General features: G+C 38.9%; 1 protein-coding gene across 1 annotated transcript; it reads right to left on the reverse strand.

Moving 5' to 3' along the window:
* Positions 1-325: 325 nt before the first annotated feature.
* Positions 326-17,966, reverse strand: si:ch211-216l23.2 (uncharacterized protein LOC565061 homolog). Its single transcript, XM_067588755.1, has 9 exons — positions 17,728-17,966; positions 17,464-17,550; positions 16,139-16,212; positions 14,851-14,971; positions 7,327-7,526; positions 5,511-5,789; positions 5,185-5,355; positions 4,654-4,899; positions 326-4,418 (listed from the first exon to the last, which is right to left on the reverse strand). Exons 1-9 carry the CDS (start codon positions 17,787-17,789, stop codon positions 4,381-4,383), a joined length of 1,278 nt encoding a protein of 425 aa, XP_067444856.1. The 5' UTR covers positions 17,790-17,966; the 3' UTR covers positions 326-4,380.
* Positions 17,967-19,474: the final 1,508 nt, after the last annotated feature.

A 19,474-nucleotide genomic window follows, 5' to 3' on the forward strand; every position in this document is an offset into this window, starting at 1 on the left:
AATAAAGAATAATTGACCTCCCGCCCTTTGGATTTTCCCACTCTCCCAGTCACCTGAACTAAACACCTGTCTCTCATCTATAATCAGCCACACTCAGTGTACATGATATACTCGCCCACACTGCTCTCTCCCAGAGTTGCTAATGTTGGCTCTAACTGCTGCATCTACTAAATATTGATTTGAAGGTTGATCAATCTGGTTTTAACGTAATTTATATCAATTTATACAGATTTTTCAGATTAACATCAGTCTTTCTTGCTTCGTGCTAAAAAAACATTTACATCCACTGTTCAGTGCTACAAAACAATACATGAAGCAGTCGGTATTCACAAGTCAGGTAGTCATTTTTATTTCCTGTGGTTAATTCTCTCTTGAACAGAAGAAAAAACATTCAAACGCTCATCAAAACATAACAAAATATTTAAAACATTTGTAGGCGTTTTCTTTGAAAATATTGTCAAGATTCTCCCTCCATACCTGTTGGACACTGCTGCACATCAGAGAAAACATTCGACAAATCCACAGCGAAACATTTACAATTTATAAACTGTATATTTCTTTTTTAAAAAAGGGTTAGGGTTAGGACATTATCTACAAAACAGGAAATGTGTAAAGGAAAAATTTCTTCTTACAAATGGCATGTTGCTGGTGTGTAATCCGTGATCTGTAATGCTTCCCAAACTGTCTCACAGCATTAAGTAACATCCTGAAATCACTTAGCAGCACATTTAAGAATTTCAAGAGGATTTCTCACAACCGAGTACACTGGGTAATCTGGGAAATATGAGCATATCTTTACAACTGACTCGCTGCATTGTCTGTACTCCACAAATGCCACACCAAACATTGCAAAGGACTGTTAACAAGCAAACCAGAGCATTCTACAATTCCTAGCACTGAGTATTCAAAAGTTCCGAAAAACAAAACAGAACATTTAATGAGCTTTGTAACAAGAAAAATGATAAAAATTGTTTATGCTTTAAACCTGCGAGTTTTTCCCTGAATTACAATACATTAGTCTGAATGTGATTTTCTCGTTACATGACAACAGGAAACATCCATGAAGAAATTCTCACTGACTCCGCTCAAGATGAACGAGGATGACTGCATGAGAGAAATTTCAACTGAGAACTTGAAGTAAAAGGCTGAAAAGCAGTGATTTTAATGACAATGCACTCTGCTTAGCAGGACGTTTTACAGAGCTTTCCTTTACGTGCTGTACTGACGGAAGTTGTCAAAATTAGACACCTTGCTGTGAAGAAAAGCTCACTTAGATTTTGCATAATTTGCTGACAAGAAAAATATGTTAAGAGATTCATATCCCTTTAGGTTATGCTGGCGAGCCTTTCAAGCTGCCTTCATTGCTTTTTAACAATTTATTTATTGAATTTTTCTCAAACACAGAACAGTCTACAGGAGAAAACACAGAATTGAAATATCAAAGATAAAATAATAAAGTAATAATCCCACAAGACCAGTCCCCCCCACCCCCAGACAAGGGCAAAGCAATGGTATGGGGGGTTGGGGGTCAGGGTACATTTGGTGAAATAAACATAAAATTTACACACATTAGTACATATAAATTCAACTATACACATCTACACAGATGCACGTGTGCATATGTCAAACATATCTCATCATCGACCAACAACAGACTGTGAAATATTTCCCATGTAGCTTCTAAAAGCAGACCAGCATTTAACAGATGTGTGGTTTTCCTTTGTGATTGAACGTCATTTTTTCTGATGTCATGTACGAGGAAATTTCTTTAAGCCACATATGGACAAGGGATGGGGGATCTGCACTTTGCCATAACAAAGCAAAACATTTATTACCAGCAATCATGGCCAGTTTGATAAACTGCACCTTGTTTCTTTTGTTAAGAGAGATGTCAGATATGTCACCTAATAAGGCTAGTTTAGGTGAACAGGGGATCTTAAACTCAATCTCTTTAAGAATCTCCAATATTGAACCCCGATAATGTTTTAATTTATTACATTTCCAGAACATGTGAATAAGGTTACCTGTCTCTGTTTTGCATGTTGGCAAAGATCTGAAGTTGATTAATTCATCCTATGGAGTCTTTCTGGTGTAAAATAGGTTATGTGGATAATGTTGAACTGCAAAAGCTTATGGTGGCTGTTATATGAAAAGTGTAGTGCCTCCTCGCATATTAATTCCCATTTACTGTCTTCAAAAGGACAGTCCAGGTCTTGCTCCCATTTGGCCCTGGTGTTTAGGGGTTCAGTCTCTATGAAGGCCAAACTTCTGTTATATTTTAACGACAAAATGCCTCTGGGGTGTTTGATATCTTTTAGAATTTCATCAATTGGGAGGGGCTTTAGAGGAGTGGAGTTTCCTCTCTTAAATGTACTTATGAAGTGCCTGACCTGTAAATATTATAAGAGATGAGTAGTTGAGAGGTGGAAGGCTTTACATAACTGTTCAAATGACAGTAGGTATGTTATTCTTGTAAAGGTCCCCAAAGTTCTTAATTCCCTGATCATGCCACATCTTGGTTATGTCATCTCTGAGTACATTTGATAAAGCAGAGTTGGTGTGGAAGGGAATATTACTGTGAAGTGCAATAACACTATAAAGATGTGTCTGAATGGCAGACCAGATTCTGGATGTATGTTTAATAAATGGATTATCAGTACCATTCTTCAGAGTATAGTATGACTTAATAAAAGGAATGCTGGCCAGTGGCACAGCTGATGTGTGGCACTGCTCTCTTTGTTTGCAAGCAGGGGAGTTAACTCGCTCTGTCTGCCAGAGCCATATTACTCTGGACTGAGCAGCCCAGTAATACAATTGAAATCAAGGAGCTTCAATCCTCCACACTGAGGGGTATTGTAAAGGGTTTTGATTTTAAATCTAGGAGCTTTCCTCCTCTAGATGAATGTAGATGCCATCCTTTGCAGTTTCTTGAGGAAATTCTTATGTATAGATATGGGGAGGGTTTGAAAAAAGTAAAGAAATTTTGGTAGGACAGTGATTTTAATACAGTTCACTCACCCAATCAAAGAAATTGGCAACTGCATCCATCTATCCAAGTCCTTGTCCACCTTTTTAAGCAATAAGTCATGATTTAGTGAGAATATTTTGTCTAGTTGATTAGGAATCTTTAAACCTAAATGTTATGAAATGAGTATTCCACTTAAAAGGGAAAATTGTTCCTTGAAATCTTTTCAGCTAGAAAAATTTCTTTGTACATTAACCTTTTACCCAGAAATCACATTATACTTTGACAAGAGGTCCATAAGGGCAGGCACGAGTGACTAAGTTGGTAAGAAACAAAATTATGTCATCTGCATACAAAGAGATGACATGGTTCTCACCCCCCACTTTGACCCCAGAGATAGAATTATGTGACCTTACTGCAGTGGCCAGGGGTTGCCTCCTTTGCTTTGATGAAACACAATATGGTCCGTTTTTATTCTGGATGACCAAACAAAGCCTACAAAAAAGTCAAAATGCTGTCAGAGGGACTATGCTTTCACTGCCAAGGTGCTGTACTGCATATTGTCACCAAGTTTACTTGACAACGCATCAAAAGCATTCTCAGGAAAAACACTGTTAGTGTGTTTACTAAGACAACACACCTGAAGTGAAGTAATAAATTATGAAGATTTGTTGACTTGTCGTGAAAAGGAGCCAAAAGTTGTGCACCTAAGACAAAAATAAATAAAAATAAAATTCAAACCCAGAGATCAGCTTGTAATGTCTTTCATCAGTTGTTGAAATTGTCTCAAGAACCTTTGAGAAGTGCTTTTAAGTACTGTCTTGAAACACTGTCCACAGCAAGTAAGCTACTGAGACCTCTTCAGTATTTTCAAGAGACAAGTAAAAGTCTTATTACCTTCATGTGACCACCAATACCTCTCACCTTTTGTTTCCTTCCATATGAACCAGCTGCCCACTGGTGGCAAGGGTTTTTGTGCATTCAGCTAAACAAGTTAGATGTTAAGTGTTTATCCTGTATAGCTTGTCAATGTGACCCCGACCAAAATTGTTTTTTTTTTTGTTTTGTTTGTTTGTTGTTTTTTTTTAATGGGATGCCTCTGGATGAGACCAGTGCACTATACACAGAAAAAATTAACCATGATGACAGAAGGATCTTCAAAAAAAATACATGACCAGTCAATAGAATACTGCCATTCTCTGTCAATCCATCCACAATAATAAACCTCAGATAATAATATCTGACATGACCTATCTTTTCCATCCAACGGAAACTGATTTACTACTTTTATTTAAAAAAGGTCAAATTGCCCGAACAGGAATCCTACGCAGTGGCCAGGAGTCTTTTGCTCAAGAGTACAGTGCTGGCACTGGTAGCCTGTGTGTGTGTGTGTGTGTGTATGTCTTAGTCTTTTCTTAGTGTCGGGGGCCACTCGGTCGTGGAAGAGGGCCACCTGAGCAGAAAGAGAGCGGGGAGGGGAGAGGAGAAGAGGGGAAAAAAGACAAAAGAATGTTATACAACAAGGTTAAATTAAATTGTTTGTTTATATCTAAGTGCTCTGTTTTAATTCAATGTTTCTATATACAAATTCAGAATTACAATCTTTGAGAGCCATATACATTTAATAAAAAGGACGGAAATTGTCAAGACAAAGGTGAAGAGAAAAATGATTATGATATTATATGCACCTGGCGCAGATAAAAGTGGAGGGCGAGAACTCTTCAGAGAGGGAGGGGCTCCTCTAGTCCCATGGGGGCCCCTGGGGCTTGGGTGGTATGGAGGCGCATGGTGGAGAAGGGGCCCACGAGGCAAGCCAGGGGCGCCGTAAGGACTGTGTGAGGAAGGTGGGCCCCGTGAAGATGGGGGCCCTAGTGATGGACCAGGAGGCCGATGCAAGGACAGCAATGGGGGAGGTTTTGTTTTGGGATACGAACCTAAAAAAAAAAAAAAAAAAGCGACACAAAACAGATCTGGGTGAAAAACATTACTCTTTTACTTAGAGGACATCATGACGAGATGGAACCATTCCATGTCAACATCAACACCTCAAGTGTGCCTGAATACAAAATTAACACCATTTTCTCTTAAAACAAGGAGGACAAAGTTTGAATTTTTAAAAATGTGGTAGCAGGGTATATGGTTTTTACACCCTTGAAATGAACACAAATTTAAAAATACCCTTTAAAAAGTCAAGTAAGTAGTCAAGTCTGCAGTCTAACCTGGTGAAGGCAAAAGAGGAACAGGTGGAGGTGGTGAGTGGTTCCCCATGGGTCCCCCTGCTCCGGTTGCAGGCTGGGGCTGAGGGGGCCCGGGTGGAGTAGGGAGCAGAGGAGGTGGTTTCCCCAGTCCTGGAGGTAACATGTTCCCCCTCTCCCCCTCAGTGTTGGAGGCTGGAGAGAGAGGAAGAACCACAGTAGACAGGAAAGGCATGACCCAAAGAGAAGGAAAGAACAGGGGACGATAAGGAGTTAAAGGTCCAATCGGTAATATTGACACAGCACCAGGCCTAGATAGTGTAGGTACTACAGTGTGATGAGTGTCCCACCTTGTGCATGCACCTGCCGGGAACGGACGTACTCTGAGATGGTTTCCAGCTCCTCGGGGTAAAGATGCACCCCCTCGGTCAACAGCATGAGGAGCTGACGGGTTTCGGAAGGAACACTGTGGCGCTCAATCTTTTCTCGATCCAGAAAATCATCCAGCAGCTGTGATGCCTGTGCTGCGATGTCTGCGGGATCCCTTGACGGGCGTTCTTTGACGAGTCCACGACTGTACTCTGCTGCAACAAAGTCCATGGCCTGGTCTTTGGGCATGTTGCGATGGACTGGGGGCGAAATGGGAGAGTTAGAGTTGTGGTGTCAAGGGACTGGAGGGGGAGAAAGTAAAATAAAATGAGCCAAAGCCGTAGAAATTTGCAGTAAAAATGAATTGGGTTCTTAAAGAATATTTGTGTCATGCTGATATTTGGTACTTCGGTAGGTAGTACTTTTGAGAAGGTATTTTGAGTATGAGTTGTGGTTTGTTGGAAAAAGAGGGGCGATGAGTGGCATGCAGTTTGGATAGAGGTGTGCGTTTATCAGTAACTTAAAAATGTGTTGCATTATGTTGCTGGACATATTTTATGAGCAATGATTTAACTTTAGATGATTTGATCTGTATTTATTTCTGGTGCAATGAATAATTTCATTTTTTAATATTAGCTTTAAAGACATACATTGATTAATTTTATTCTGGTGGTGTAGACCAAAAAGTGTATTTTTAGGGCATCTTTTGGTTTTCATGTTTCTGTTGTGAGCTACACAGTGTAACATCATTGAAAAATTACATCACTCTGCACAGTTATGATGTTCTTATTTTATATTGTGTAGATTTGACATTTGAATTATGCAGATTTGTCTGTGCATGCTGTGCTATTTTAAAAAAAGATCAGTTTTTGTGGGGTATCTTAAATCAGACAGGTTGCTTAATGATTTCTGCACACTCAGTGCAGAAATTCAGAAATTGTTTTTATTATAAATATAGAAAAAAGCACAGGGGAAATATAGTTTTCTAGTAATTGTTCTAGTATTCCAAACTGAGTTAAATCAAAAAACTAGGATTTATTTCAACATGGGTTTAAATTTTGTACCTCGGGCCATCAGTTCTATTGGTTATGAAAACATCTCATGTCTTTACTCAACTGTATTTCAATATGAAACATGACATTTAGGATAACTGGTCTGATCGACTGGTGACCACTAGTAATCCCTGATTTCACAAAAAGACATGAATGTGCCCTTCTATGGCAAATACGGAAGCTTGAACCAGGAAGCCTTATTTTCTCTTCCAATTAAGTTTGACCTGGTGGGTCATTTAGAACTTATCTAGCCATTTGTATTTCTTGCCCCGTTGTAGCCGTAGTTCTGAGATCTCAGCAATTACTATGGTGAGTACAGTGTTATCATAACTGGTAAAACCAATGGCATGAGCAACAAAAAAACCCTAAGTTGTAACAAAATTTATTTTTCTTTTTACACACTAATTTGGCTCCTTTTAGATTTTATTCAGTTGTTTTATTCAGTGTTCAAGTGTATACCAGTAGCAGCTAGTGGAGGATCTGCTGACTGCCACTGATGTATAAACTGAATGAATATTGTGTAGGTTTGTTACAACTGCTGAGTGCAGAATTAAAGCATTTGAAGTGTGCATGTTGGGGTATTTAATGGAAGTATGTCTTGTTTTTATTTCATTTTGGATGTTGGTAGATTTTAAAAATGAACATCGTCACTACACCATCAGTAGAAGTGAGCCTAGAAAAGGGATGGAGGGTTTTAATTGCGGTGGTTTGGCTAAGTTTGAAGGAATGAGGGGTAGGGACTTACTTTTGAGGGATTCTGAGAATATGATAACAGTGCAGGAGGACAGAGCTACGTTTGTGTGCTCCACCAGAATACATAACGGGGAGCCGTCTGCTCGCACATCCTGCAGGGCCCGGGTCAGGCCTGACTCCGCCTGAAGGTAGAGCATTTCCACTGATAGGCCACGCTCCTGCAAGCACTGGCCTAGCGATTTGGGGTAATCCCTTTGAGAGGAAGAGAAACACTTTGTTAACGTGACATCTCTATATTAGGTGACTCAGCTGGCAGAAAGATAAACCGAAATCAAATCTCTGAGAATGTAAGAGAGTGTATGCACCTTAATTGGCAAGGAGTCGTAAGTGTTGCATGTGTTTAGGTTATAAATAAGGTAAAACAGAGAGTCGTATTCCTCTGGTGAAGCTGTGTAAGTTTTTCAAAGAATTGTGGTCCTGTCAAAGGAAAACACCAAAAAACTTAACACTGTTATAAACAGCTGTTGGCAGTGTGCACTTTTGAGTCTTCAACCACTGGAGTTGGTGCCAGGCTGGTATTTGGAGGTTCCAATAACAATGGCAACATGTTGCGCCTCTAGTGTTTGAGTCTGTATGTGTGAACGGGCAGTAAAGCGTCAATGGTAAATGTTGCGTTTTTTAATATTTTTATATCAGTCCCATGACTTACAGAGCAGGAGCTTTTTCCTAGACTTACATCTTGCTCCAACATTCAGCAATCATACAGGAAAAAAACTTTTTTTTAGAGTCAAAGATACTAATTCTGGCAAAAAATAGGAAGTCATCCACTAACTAGAAGTAGGCAAACCTATATGAGGAGTAGTGTGGCTAAATAAAAAGCCCCGTTTGCCACTACCACAGTTAGCAGTTTGTCTGTCCGGAGTGGCCAATGTAGGCAAGCATAGCTGCAAGTGATAGCCATATTGTACCGAAAATGTACTACCAATAAAATGACAAAAGGACAATTTTCTTTTGTTGAAAGAGTGGTTAAAGAAGTTTGCCTAGACCTTTTTTTCCACAGCAAAACTGAGTCACCATTTAAATCTATGTGATATTCAAACTAGGTTTTCAGAAGGAGTATTCCATAACATCTGCAATATACATTTGACATTGACGTTGCAACTACAATTGCAGACCATAGTACACAACAGTGAGTATAAGTCATTAGCTACTCATGAGTTACTATGCTGAAAAGTTTCTTTTGAATGAATGTATTGTGCAAAAATGAGTGCCGTTTATACTACGTATAAATGTCGGTCATGCTGTTATATCTATATTCTAAATCCCAACTAACAGCTGAGAACAAGTACATAGCAATAAGATGGGACCAAGCAGTTTTTCTAGCACAGCTGAAGAAGACTTAAAAAAAAAGAAAAAAATGAAACATTTAACTACTATGTACACCTATATTGTTGAATTTACCACAAACGTTGCCTGTATTTATAATCCCAGTGGATAGAGCCCTATGACATACACAATTTCCGACCTAAAGAATAAAATAAATAGTCTATAAGCATGCTCTGGCACTGATAAGTTACATCCATTTTGTTTAGATAATAAATGCTTGGTTGCATGCTAATAACAAGCACTGGTCCGTGCACTAGGTAACATAAATAGTAGTTTAGTAGCAAACGTTAGCGCTTTTGTCACTTCAGTGTTAGTCTACTGGTTAGTTAGCTACTAACCAGAAAGTTAACATAAATGCAGACACAGATGCTGTATTTGTCAAACTTCATGGTTGCCATTTTTGTACGAGTACGTCGTGCATTTATTACTTTTTGAGGTTGCATTGTGTAGTGAGTGTAAATGTTTTATGTATTTATACTATTACTTTTAACATATGATGACGCAGTATCAACATTACAGAGCAGTCTTTGTAAACAATTGTCATCAAATTAGGTGAGGGCAGATCAATTTAATGGTGTGGATTTATGAGGCGAATACAGCATCCACTGTTCAACCATTAGCAAAATGTTGAGAGAGACAACAGTGAATAAGACAGTAACAACACTGAGCCACTGGTTTAGATATGTAGACGACACATGGGTCAAAATTAAAACCCAGGAGGTACAAGCCTTCACAGAACACATTAACTCAGTGGACAGTAACATCAAGTTTACACGAGAGGATGTCGGGAACAACAGCTTGGCCTTTTTAGACTGTGCTGTAAATAATGAAGAGGACAGGAGCTTCCACATTGGAGTATACAGGAAACCCGCACACACAGACCAATACTTACTGTTTGACTGTCACCACTAGGGGTGCAACGGGTCACAAAACTCACGGTTCGGATCGTGTCACGGATCGGATCATTTTTCAGATCAGCAAAAAAAAAAAAAAAAAAAGGGGGGGGGGGGTGGGACAAAACTTTGTATTCCGTATATTCTGTAAAACACTTACAGCATGGAACTTTTGCCCATGGTCTTAGATGAAAACAACATTCAAGATGTCCAATATTTAAATAAAATCTTAAAATATATAAAATATTCAAAGCTAAATTGGTAAATTAAATTACAATATGAAGCATGATACCTTCTTCCTTTAAACATGGTAGTGAATGAAACAACAGCCTGTGTCCACATCATCAAAACTTCATAACTTACAAACATGAACACACATCTTGTACTGCAGTTTAGTTTGTTCAATGAGCCACCAAACAAACATTAACCGGGGAAAATTGCACCGCTAACATCAGTTAGCAGCTACGTAGCTAATTAGCTGCTCAGCTGCAGCACATTAAACAGTGTGTAAACAAAGCTGCAGATGTCACTATGGACCCGTTAAATGCTGGTTTGGTTGTTGCTCTTCAAAATCTCTGTTAGCGACGCGCTGTCTGTCTATGACTTGTACTTACAGCAGTTTGTTTACTTTATTTTAAATGAGATGTTAAATTTTGCAATTAATCCGCGGTTCACATGCGTGCCGAACCATGGGGGGCGATCTGTACAGATCACGGATCAACTATGATCTGTTGCACCCCTACTGGAGCACAAGCTAGGAGTTATCAGAACCGTGCACCACCGAGCTGATAATGTACCAAGTGCTCAGGCCCAAGAAGCTTGTGGATACCCCAACTAGACCTTTGTAAAAACAGCCACAAGCTCCAGGAAGAACAACAACCGTGCAGGTGGTGATGAAAAGAAGAATAAACATCATTATTCCTTTCATGTCTGGAGTATCTGATAAACTCAGGAGGATTTTCAACAGACAGCGCATCCCTTTGTTTTTCAAACCCAGCACCCAACACACTAAGACAGAAACTGGTCTAACCAAAAGACCACACACCCAAACACAAGAAAAGCAATCTAGTGTAGGCATACCAATGCAATGAAGAATTCACAGACTTTTATATTAGGGAAACTGAAAGATAAGGGACACTTTTTTGAAGACAACATGCATATTTAGGATAGGGAGGACAGACGGTTTGAAAGAGGAGTGAAGGAAGCGGTCTACGTCAAAGTAGAGAAACCATCCCTCAACAGGGGAGGAGGTCTATGACACCACTTACCCCCCACCTACAATGCTGTCCTTTCATCCTTTCCTTAGAGACTTAACAACCATTCACATTTGGCCTAATGTGACAACTCCAACAACTTTCGTTTACACTTGTCGTTACGACAGCCAGGAGCACTAACGAACCAAGTGGTATCAATGACCTTGATAATGACCCCACAGAGGTTAAATAGCTGGGGCTCCCCACCTGTCAGAACTGAAGAAGCCCTTTGGATGAGAGGCGAAACGTCTTCAAGTATCTACAACCAGGAAGTTCAGTTGCCCTCGATCCAACCCTCCTTGGACAATCAGGACCGGAATGACTGAGAATCTTCACAAACAGCGAAAATTTTTATTCATCATGAAAAATGCTTTTGTGTGTAGCATGTCATTAGTATGTAACTATATGTAACAAGTAGTATATAGTAAAGTATGTAACAATAGCAGCCTTTTTAAAAGTATGATATTATGTTGTTTTGTGAGAATGTCTTATCCAAGTTATATTTGATATGTACAGTAAATGGGAGTTATTTAATGGAGTGTATTAAAGAACTTTGAAGCTTTGGTGGAAAGGTGCGTGTGTTTGACACAGGTGCAAACAAATCAGTTTCTTATTTAAAACTGCATTACATTATAGCCTAGCTTGCATATTCTTAGAACGCATAAAGAAAAATAAAATTGATTATGTTATGAATTTAGTCATGGATAAAGAACATTTTATGATAGAGGTTGTAAAGTCACTGTGCTAACATCTCATAATGTTCCTACTTTCTTCACGGGTGAGCTTGAATGGCACATAGAAATGTGGCTTTTCAGAAAATTTTGGTGCAGTAATAAAAACGCATATTAAATGAAATGAGTAAAATTTGAATCTGGTGTTTGTAGAAATGCTTTTTATCAGTATCTTTCTACTGTAAAATATGCTCTATGGATAACGGGAGCAATATGTGCGGAGTATTAAAATAAACTTCATGTAGTCTCAAACAGCTTTAAAGACATTTAAGAACAATGACATTGCTGCCGGGAGGAGAGAACCGGGGATCTGCCTGTCAGTCATCATAAATCAAACATAATGCGACACAATCATTCAACACTATTGTAAAAGGATAACCTAGGCCTTGTTGTCTTTGTGTCTTTGTCATGATGAGTGATCATGAAGACTCTCACCTAACTTTAGAGCTTTGCATACTTATAAGTCACTGGGAGTGGTGCTGTCAAATGCACGTACACACAAGATCAACTGGTTATCTTCAACAGTTACTTTCATTCATTGTTGGTTTTGGTCTTTTCATGGGATTTGTTGACATTAACAAAAATATAGAATTTCATCAATATAGAATATCTTATCCTTAAAGATCACATCCGAAAAATGTACATGTGGCGGTACAATCCACAGATTCTCAGTGGCCCAAGTATGAATGTAAATTTGGATGTAAGAGTTACAACAAGTATAACATGAACAAACCTTTCAGATTAAAACAATGAAATCAGCTGCAGAAGACCGAGAGCCTGCAGATTTGACTAAGACCTGTGGGAGCAGAGCTAAATAAATATCAAATGCAATACCTTAAATGAAACCTGATACAGTACACTATAGGGTTCCATATGGAAGTGATGACATTTTATAAGAGACAACGCTAGAACAGTAAACAAGTACCGTTATCCAGTATTAAGTTGGTGTTTGACTCACATATAGGTGGGCTCCCATTCATTGTTTTGACCCTGACTTCCCATTAATTATTATCCAACTCTCTCAACAATGCCCAACACACATTTGAAACCATTGCTCCTAGCCAAAGTTGAATCACAAACCTTAAACCTTTGCAGGCAAAACAAACTAGCAAGCACGTCAACTTTAGCAACTGAAACAAACATGCTAACCAATTTCACATTATTCAGCTGTTTAAAATAAGTTGGGAAGAAGGCAACATTAATCTATACACCTAATAAAAACTACCAGTTTCCAGCCAGCAGTGACTAATATTTACATTTGAAGGATAATGTAACTTACATTATTCAGAGTTTCGGCCACTTAAGTTGTAAAGTCATCATGTGATGTGACTTGGGGGTGCGTTCACAGTGTTTCCACAACATAACCGAGAGCAGCCTATTTAAAATACTCTGGCCATAAACTACCGTTTGAACGTTAATATGATCATGAATATAATTAAGCCCTTTCAGATTGCAATGTTATCTGTTTTGGGGAGCTATGATAGATACCCTAGTAGTTCATTCTCAGCTAAAGGAAAATAGGAAAATGTTGAAATAATTTTCCAGGACATTTTACTTTCTCTTGTTTTCCATGACTGGAAAATTGGCCGACTGTTAACCACGTTTTCCAGAACGTGTGGTAACCCTGGTGATGAATTCAAGTTTTGGGAGTGGCACATTTACATAACAGCCTACGATGTTTGATGGGAGGATCTTTTTGTAGTTTATTGCACATTGGTGTGCATCACAACTGAGGAAGGGCCTCACTGTGTCAGGGATGATCTTGTCAACACAACTCATTATATCAGACCTGCAAACCCCAGACCAGTTGTTTGAGTAGCAGACCACTAGATGTGTCAGATGCAAATCACTGCTGTTCACACAATGGATCATTGTACAACATTTGCATGCATGCAGCAGACAGAACAAAAAAGTGAGGGATGCATTGATATGAAAATTCTTGATAACATTAACAAATTGTTTACAAAAATATCTGTAGATGTCAAAACTGTTAGTTGGTCACTTATGTCTGTTTGTCCATTTGTCTTTCACCTAAACACAGCTTACCAACAAACACAATTTCACTACTACACACCAAACTACCACTAGTGCTGCATTTATATAGTTTCTATTGTTTACATCTCCACAGTAATCAAACTTTAAGCCAATGTGATTTTTGAAAATATGATTTTCAGCTAATTTAAAAAGACAATAACAATGTAGCTGTAAAACCCAAACCAGCCTATTTTGGGGCCATAGTGACATGAATATTTTAGAGCTGGTTAATACAACTGTTCTGTATAGGTAGGCTATTACTTAATGACATGATGATACACACCTCCCGGTAACTTTCTAGGTAACGTTATTTCTGTGGCACATGCACTTGTTTTTTTTCATCCTGCTCCTCTCATTACGGCTACGGGTTTGGCTGCAACGTGAAAAGTCACGTTTAACAATCTGCGACACACAGACAATATAATTTAATGTTACTTTGCCAACTTAAATACCTGGTGAACAAGAAAGCTAGCTTGCAAATTACGTTATTAGTTATTGGGAGGTCTGCGTTAAGTTAACTCAATTTACAATGTCAACTTTTCACATCCACCCTTGTCCTGTTTCCTTTGTAAAGGAGTTAACAGAACCATCCTCACTTGAGGAACCAGCCAGCCAGAGTGAGGAGGGGGAACGAGAGAGATAAAATCGATGTTGTGTTGCTGTCGATTTGCAGTCTCTTGAAATGACATTACGCGTTTGTCAATCAGGATCATCCCCGCTTGATATTTGGGTGAAGACAGGGGAATGAATCTGCCGCTATGATTGGTTGAACTCTTCTTCTTCTTTTGCTTTTTGGCAGACTAGACGCTGCTGCCTCTTGCTGTTAGACTTCAGTACCGCATGTGCACAATTGACCTCACAGACCTCACCAGCTTTTTGCGTACTTTAGAGTGACAAATCATACCAGCGTATGATGTCAAAATGCATACCTGCTACGCAAAATGTGTATAGGTTGGCAGGTCTGTTATATATTGATGGTATCTAAGCCTTGCCTAAATCTGAACACATATTTGTAATTATCAGAACAATCAGATGAGATATCTCCATTCAGGACAACAAGCACTTAGTGGTGCTTGAAGCCTCCATCCATCATAAATGCTAGTATAAAACCAGAGGATCGGGTCAGCACGGGGGAAAGTCATCCAGCCAGGCTCTAAATTAATGAAACAAATGCTCTTGGCTGACCCCTCCAGTCAATCCTATCAATCCTTGTATGTAGAAGTCATCCAAATTTTCACCTTAACTGCTAGTGGTTTAGATTTTTGTCAAAAGTACTCACAGGCACTGGTTGGTGACAGAGAGGACCACACAGTCAGCCGGCTTCTTCTCCTCCTGCACCTGTCTGTAGAACTTCTGATACATGGCTTTACGTCTGTCTGCTGGAGTGCCCTCTGGTTTGGCTGGAGGTTTGAGGATGGTGAAAGAGATGGGAGAGTATGAAGGAGAGGTACAGGGAGAAAGAGTGGGGACAGGAGAGGGAAATATGCAGGTAGATAAATAAGAGCAGATTTTTGGTGAATTTGCAATCAGCAATACATCTACATGGGCTGGAGCACTAATCACAATAAAATGACATTTTAACATTATAATCCTTAAAGTTGGAGTGCAGGACTTTAGTCTGCCCCTTCTGGCAGTGAGAGTAATGGGATTTCACCAATCTGGTGAAATTATATCTTATTCGTAACAGTCACTGTTTACTAGTGACTCTCCTACAGCCACATCAGCGTTGAATTAAGTTACTGCTAATGCAAACCAAACATTTCCTACTGACACTTCTTGACATTAAAAGCATTCAACTAGCTACACATAGGGTGGTTTTATTGTGAAGCAGCACAGCAAATGTAACGTAATTGTCATAGCAGTTAGCTCTGACTATGATTGGTTATTAAAAATGTGTACAAAGCAAGATAACAGCCATTTTTGGCATTTGTTCATCAGCGGATCACTTTTTCTTTTGCAAGAGAGCAATGGAATAAGAAGGAGCAGCCAAAGTGGGATGTCAGATCAAGAGCTGCAGGTGACAGGCTGCACATCTCCAAGTCCTCAGCAAGATAACCAACTTAACTGTGGCATTGCTGTTGTGTGGAAAACTATTCATGCCATGTGCAGCATTGGATCATATCACAGGCCATTATTTTTGACCGACCTGCTTTTCTGCTGTATTTCTGACAAAGTAGCTGCTCAAAAAGTGCATACTGTAGTGTTAAACTACACCTGTCGTTACCACGGTAATCACGGGTATCCCCAAATGAACCAGGACCGAAATTGTAAGGATTACATCTTTACCATTTAACTTTCCTGTAAACTGTATATTTGACACACCATAACTTAAGAGGATATATCTGAAGCTTAAAGCAATAGGTTATCAGCTATTGAACAAAAGTTTTATGTGATTAAAAATGCAGCGGAGGACTAACAAGGCATGCATTTTCATTGTGAGAATTTTTAATAGGATTAGTCTTGGTGTGCAAGGTTTCTGTGTGCCACATTAAAAAACAAAAAACATACCAAGTTTGACTGGTGCGAACTTGTTAGTGTGTTTTAGTGATGAATGTGAGGAGTCTCACCATTTGGTTGATGCTTGTACCCCTCGTACTTCACACTTCCACTGTAGTTTTGCATTTGCTCTAGTTCTTCATAACTGAAAGGAAAGTGGTGAGACAGGTGTTTCTTTTACTCTTATGGTTTAATGAAGGAAGCATTTCTATGCCTTCTGTTCAAAAGGTCATGATGACTTGATATTATCAAGATGTGAGAAAAACTGAAAAACTGGAGGAAGCTTCTTTCAAACCCCCAAAACAAAAGTGTGCTTCAAAGGCCCTGGGTCTAGAAATGAATATACATTATTTTTGATGTTGCATTCTCATGCCTGATAATTTGGTCGATACACAATCAATTGCTTGCTATTGCAAACATTTCAATTCCTATTTTTTCTTGAAATACCATTTAAGGTGATTCAGAGGTGAACTGCTGAAATACTTTGCTTGTCAAGGTTGAGTGAGAATTCACAGAGGTGTCAGTTATTCCAACTTAACAGGTGCAACAACCACTGTGACACCCAAGACAAGACTACCAGACAAAATAAATGAAAACACTTGTGTTGGTGTACTGTGGCTGCAAGACCGGACTGGGATTTAAGAATAGGACACTTTGTCCAATTCATTATGGGGCAGAGCAAAAGTGGCAAGTTATTGGTTTACACAAATCAAAAAGGTCCTTTCAGGTTTCTTGTATGGGGATAGCAGATCACCTTGACTAAGATACACATTTAGAGTAGCTACAGTAGAATCATACTGTGAAAATATAATAATGTTGCATCAATGTTTTACTAAAATCTGTCTGATGTGATTGAACAGTAGAGCAGTTACATTCAGTTTATTTTATTTTAGATACAAATAACAAGTCATAATGAAATATCCTAAACATAATATGGTGTTACACGTAACCCTTTTAGTTGTGTTCTCTATGTTATTAGAACTGTAGCACTTTGAGTTTCACTATGATTTAAAAGTGCAGTAGAAATAAATGTAGTATTATTATTATTATTATTATTATTTCAACCTAAATTTTCAAATGGACTGGCTAGCCTTTGGATTTTTTTTCTTTCCTCTGAGACAGTTACACTTTTACAGAAGGTTGTGCTAAATGATCCTAAATGTAACCCAAAATGAATCTGAATAAAACTTAACAGTAAAATTAAAGTAATTTAAACCGGAGCTATTCCTTCGGTATAAATGGCATGAAACAAACGTCAAAAGGTGTCCACTTAAACTTGAAGCTTGAAACTCAAACATAAAGCCTTCCAGATGCAACGGGATTGTGATCCATGTAATGTCCATTTACTAACACACAAACACTTTGAGTTAGAGGAGTGTAACGTTAATGCTGCTACCTGTCCAGAGCATCCTTCAGGTCCTCGGTCCTCTCCTCTCTGGTGGGGTAAGGCGCTGTTCTCCGGAACAACCGCAGTTGCTGCGCACTGCACAACACAATAAGGAGTTTTTCAAGTATCTTGTCAAATATAACTAACATCTACTAACGTACATTGATACAAGGAAGACAGCGGTTGGTAACCCCCCTCCCTTCTAGCTTTGTGCTGTGGCTGCAACTGTTAGCTGCTAATGCTAAACTTGCTACAGCGAACCGCTCCGCTTACCTTCCGTTTGGGTTCGCCGGTGGCCGCCGTGCAGCTGAAGATGATTTCGCCCAAGACGACATTTTGCCTGCACTAACCCTCACCCGAAACAAATCTATGCGTTTCCTCTTATTATTTTTATGGCGGTTGAATCTATGCGTTTAATCACAGGGAGAGAATGAACGTCCTCCTGGCATTTCTCCACCAGTGTTTTTACCACAACCCTCCCTTTAGTGAGGAGGAGGAAGTCTTCTTCTGGAGGCTGACTGGCCAGTTTACAGGCGCATTACCGCCACCTACTGGCACAATGTTGGCAGAGAAATAAGATTAGATAGATAGATAGATAGATAGATAGATAGATAGATAGATAGATAGATAGATAGATAGATAGATAGATAGATAGATAGATAGATAGATAGATAGGCTAAATTATATACAAAAACTAAACAGAATAATAGTGACTAGAGATATAACCATAACTATAATATACTATTTGCTGAGTATACACTGTTCAGTTAGCACACTGTACATTAGTGCAGGTTAGGTTGGTAGTGAAGTGCGTGATTGTCTTAGAGTACTAGTGTACTCTGAGTGTACTAAATATTGATACTTGAATGATTTACACAATGTATATACATATGATAAAAGTATATACAGAGACTACTTTAAAGATGATCAAAATATGAATCTTAAATATAACAGATGTGATGGATAATGTAATAAAATAAAAGTCCAGGTGAACAGTCTGTCTTCACTATCAGAGGAGTCCCTAGTACAGAGCCAGCCTTCCTGATCATTTTCTTAATGTCCCTGGCTCTCATGCTGCTGCCCCGCAGATAGCAGCGAAGAATACTGCCCTTGTCGCAACAGACTGGTAGAAGATTACAACATCTTAAAATAAAATCAAATAAAATTGAGCCAGAAAGTTTGACAAAACTTAGCTGGTTGGCCCCCATTAGACCCCTGCCCCTCCCTCTCTCTGAGCATTGCGTTCTTTATTCCTGGAATATAACATGGTCTTTGTTTACTGTGTAGCAATATGAATGAACATTAATTGAGGATTATTGGGACATGTATACCCAATATCCTTTAAAAGGTCTTAAAACTAGATTTTGACTTTTTGATATATTTTGACATGAAGAGGGACCGTCTTCATGGTCTTAAGATAGAAAAATGGGTCTTGCTTTACTAACCTACCTATAAAGGATATTTGGGATAATCAAATTTGACTGAAAGTATTTTTTAATGCTGTGAGCACCACAAAGAAAACTCCATTTACCTCAGCTGTATTGGGTTGATAGCAGAAATTTCAGAAACAGATATCGTAAACCCATTGCAGACAAAAACCAATCTCATCTGTATGGCTGGATGCCACAAAAGGTAAGTGAGAAGATGTGTGTTCTTATTAAGTTTGGATATAGCAACTCTTTGAGGGGTGCCTTCAAATGACAAACCAGATCCTTGACCAACCTAGGAAAAATTGCTGCTAATATGCACAGTTTTAGTCAGGAGCCGGCAGGGCTGCCCTTCAACCTATTGGTCCTAGTTCTGCACTAACTGGCCGGTTGGGCAGGTCTACAGAGGAAATTAGCTCTGAAACTGACGCTGAATAATTGGAAAAGAGTTCTGACCACTATATGTGTTGATTGACCACTACAAAGTTAGTCCAGATTCGACTTTTTTTTAAAAAAATCTTTTTTCTTTCTTTCGTTGTAGCTCAGTTTGTCTACTCTTTGGGTAAAGTTTTAGTCATTAAGTTAGTTTAACA

Source organism: Thunnus thynnus, chromosome 5 (genome assembly GCF_963924715.1).
Source record: "Thunnus thynnus chromosome 5, fThuThy2.1, whole genome shotgun sequence".
NCBI lineage: Eukaryota > Metazoa > Chordata > Actinopteri > Scombriformes > Scombridae > Thunnus > Thunnus thynnus.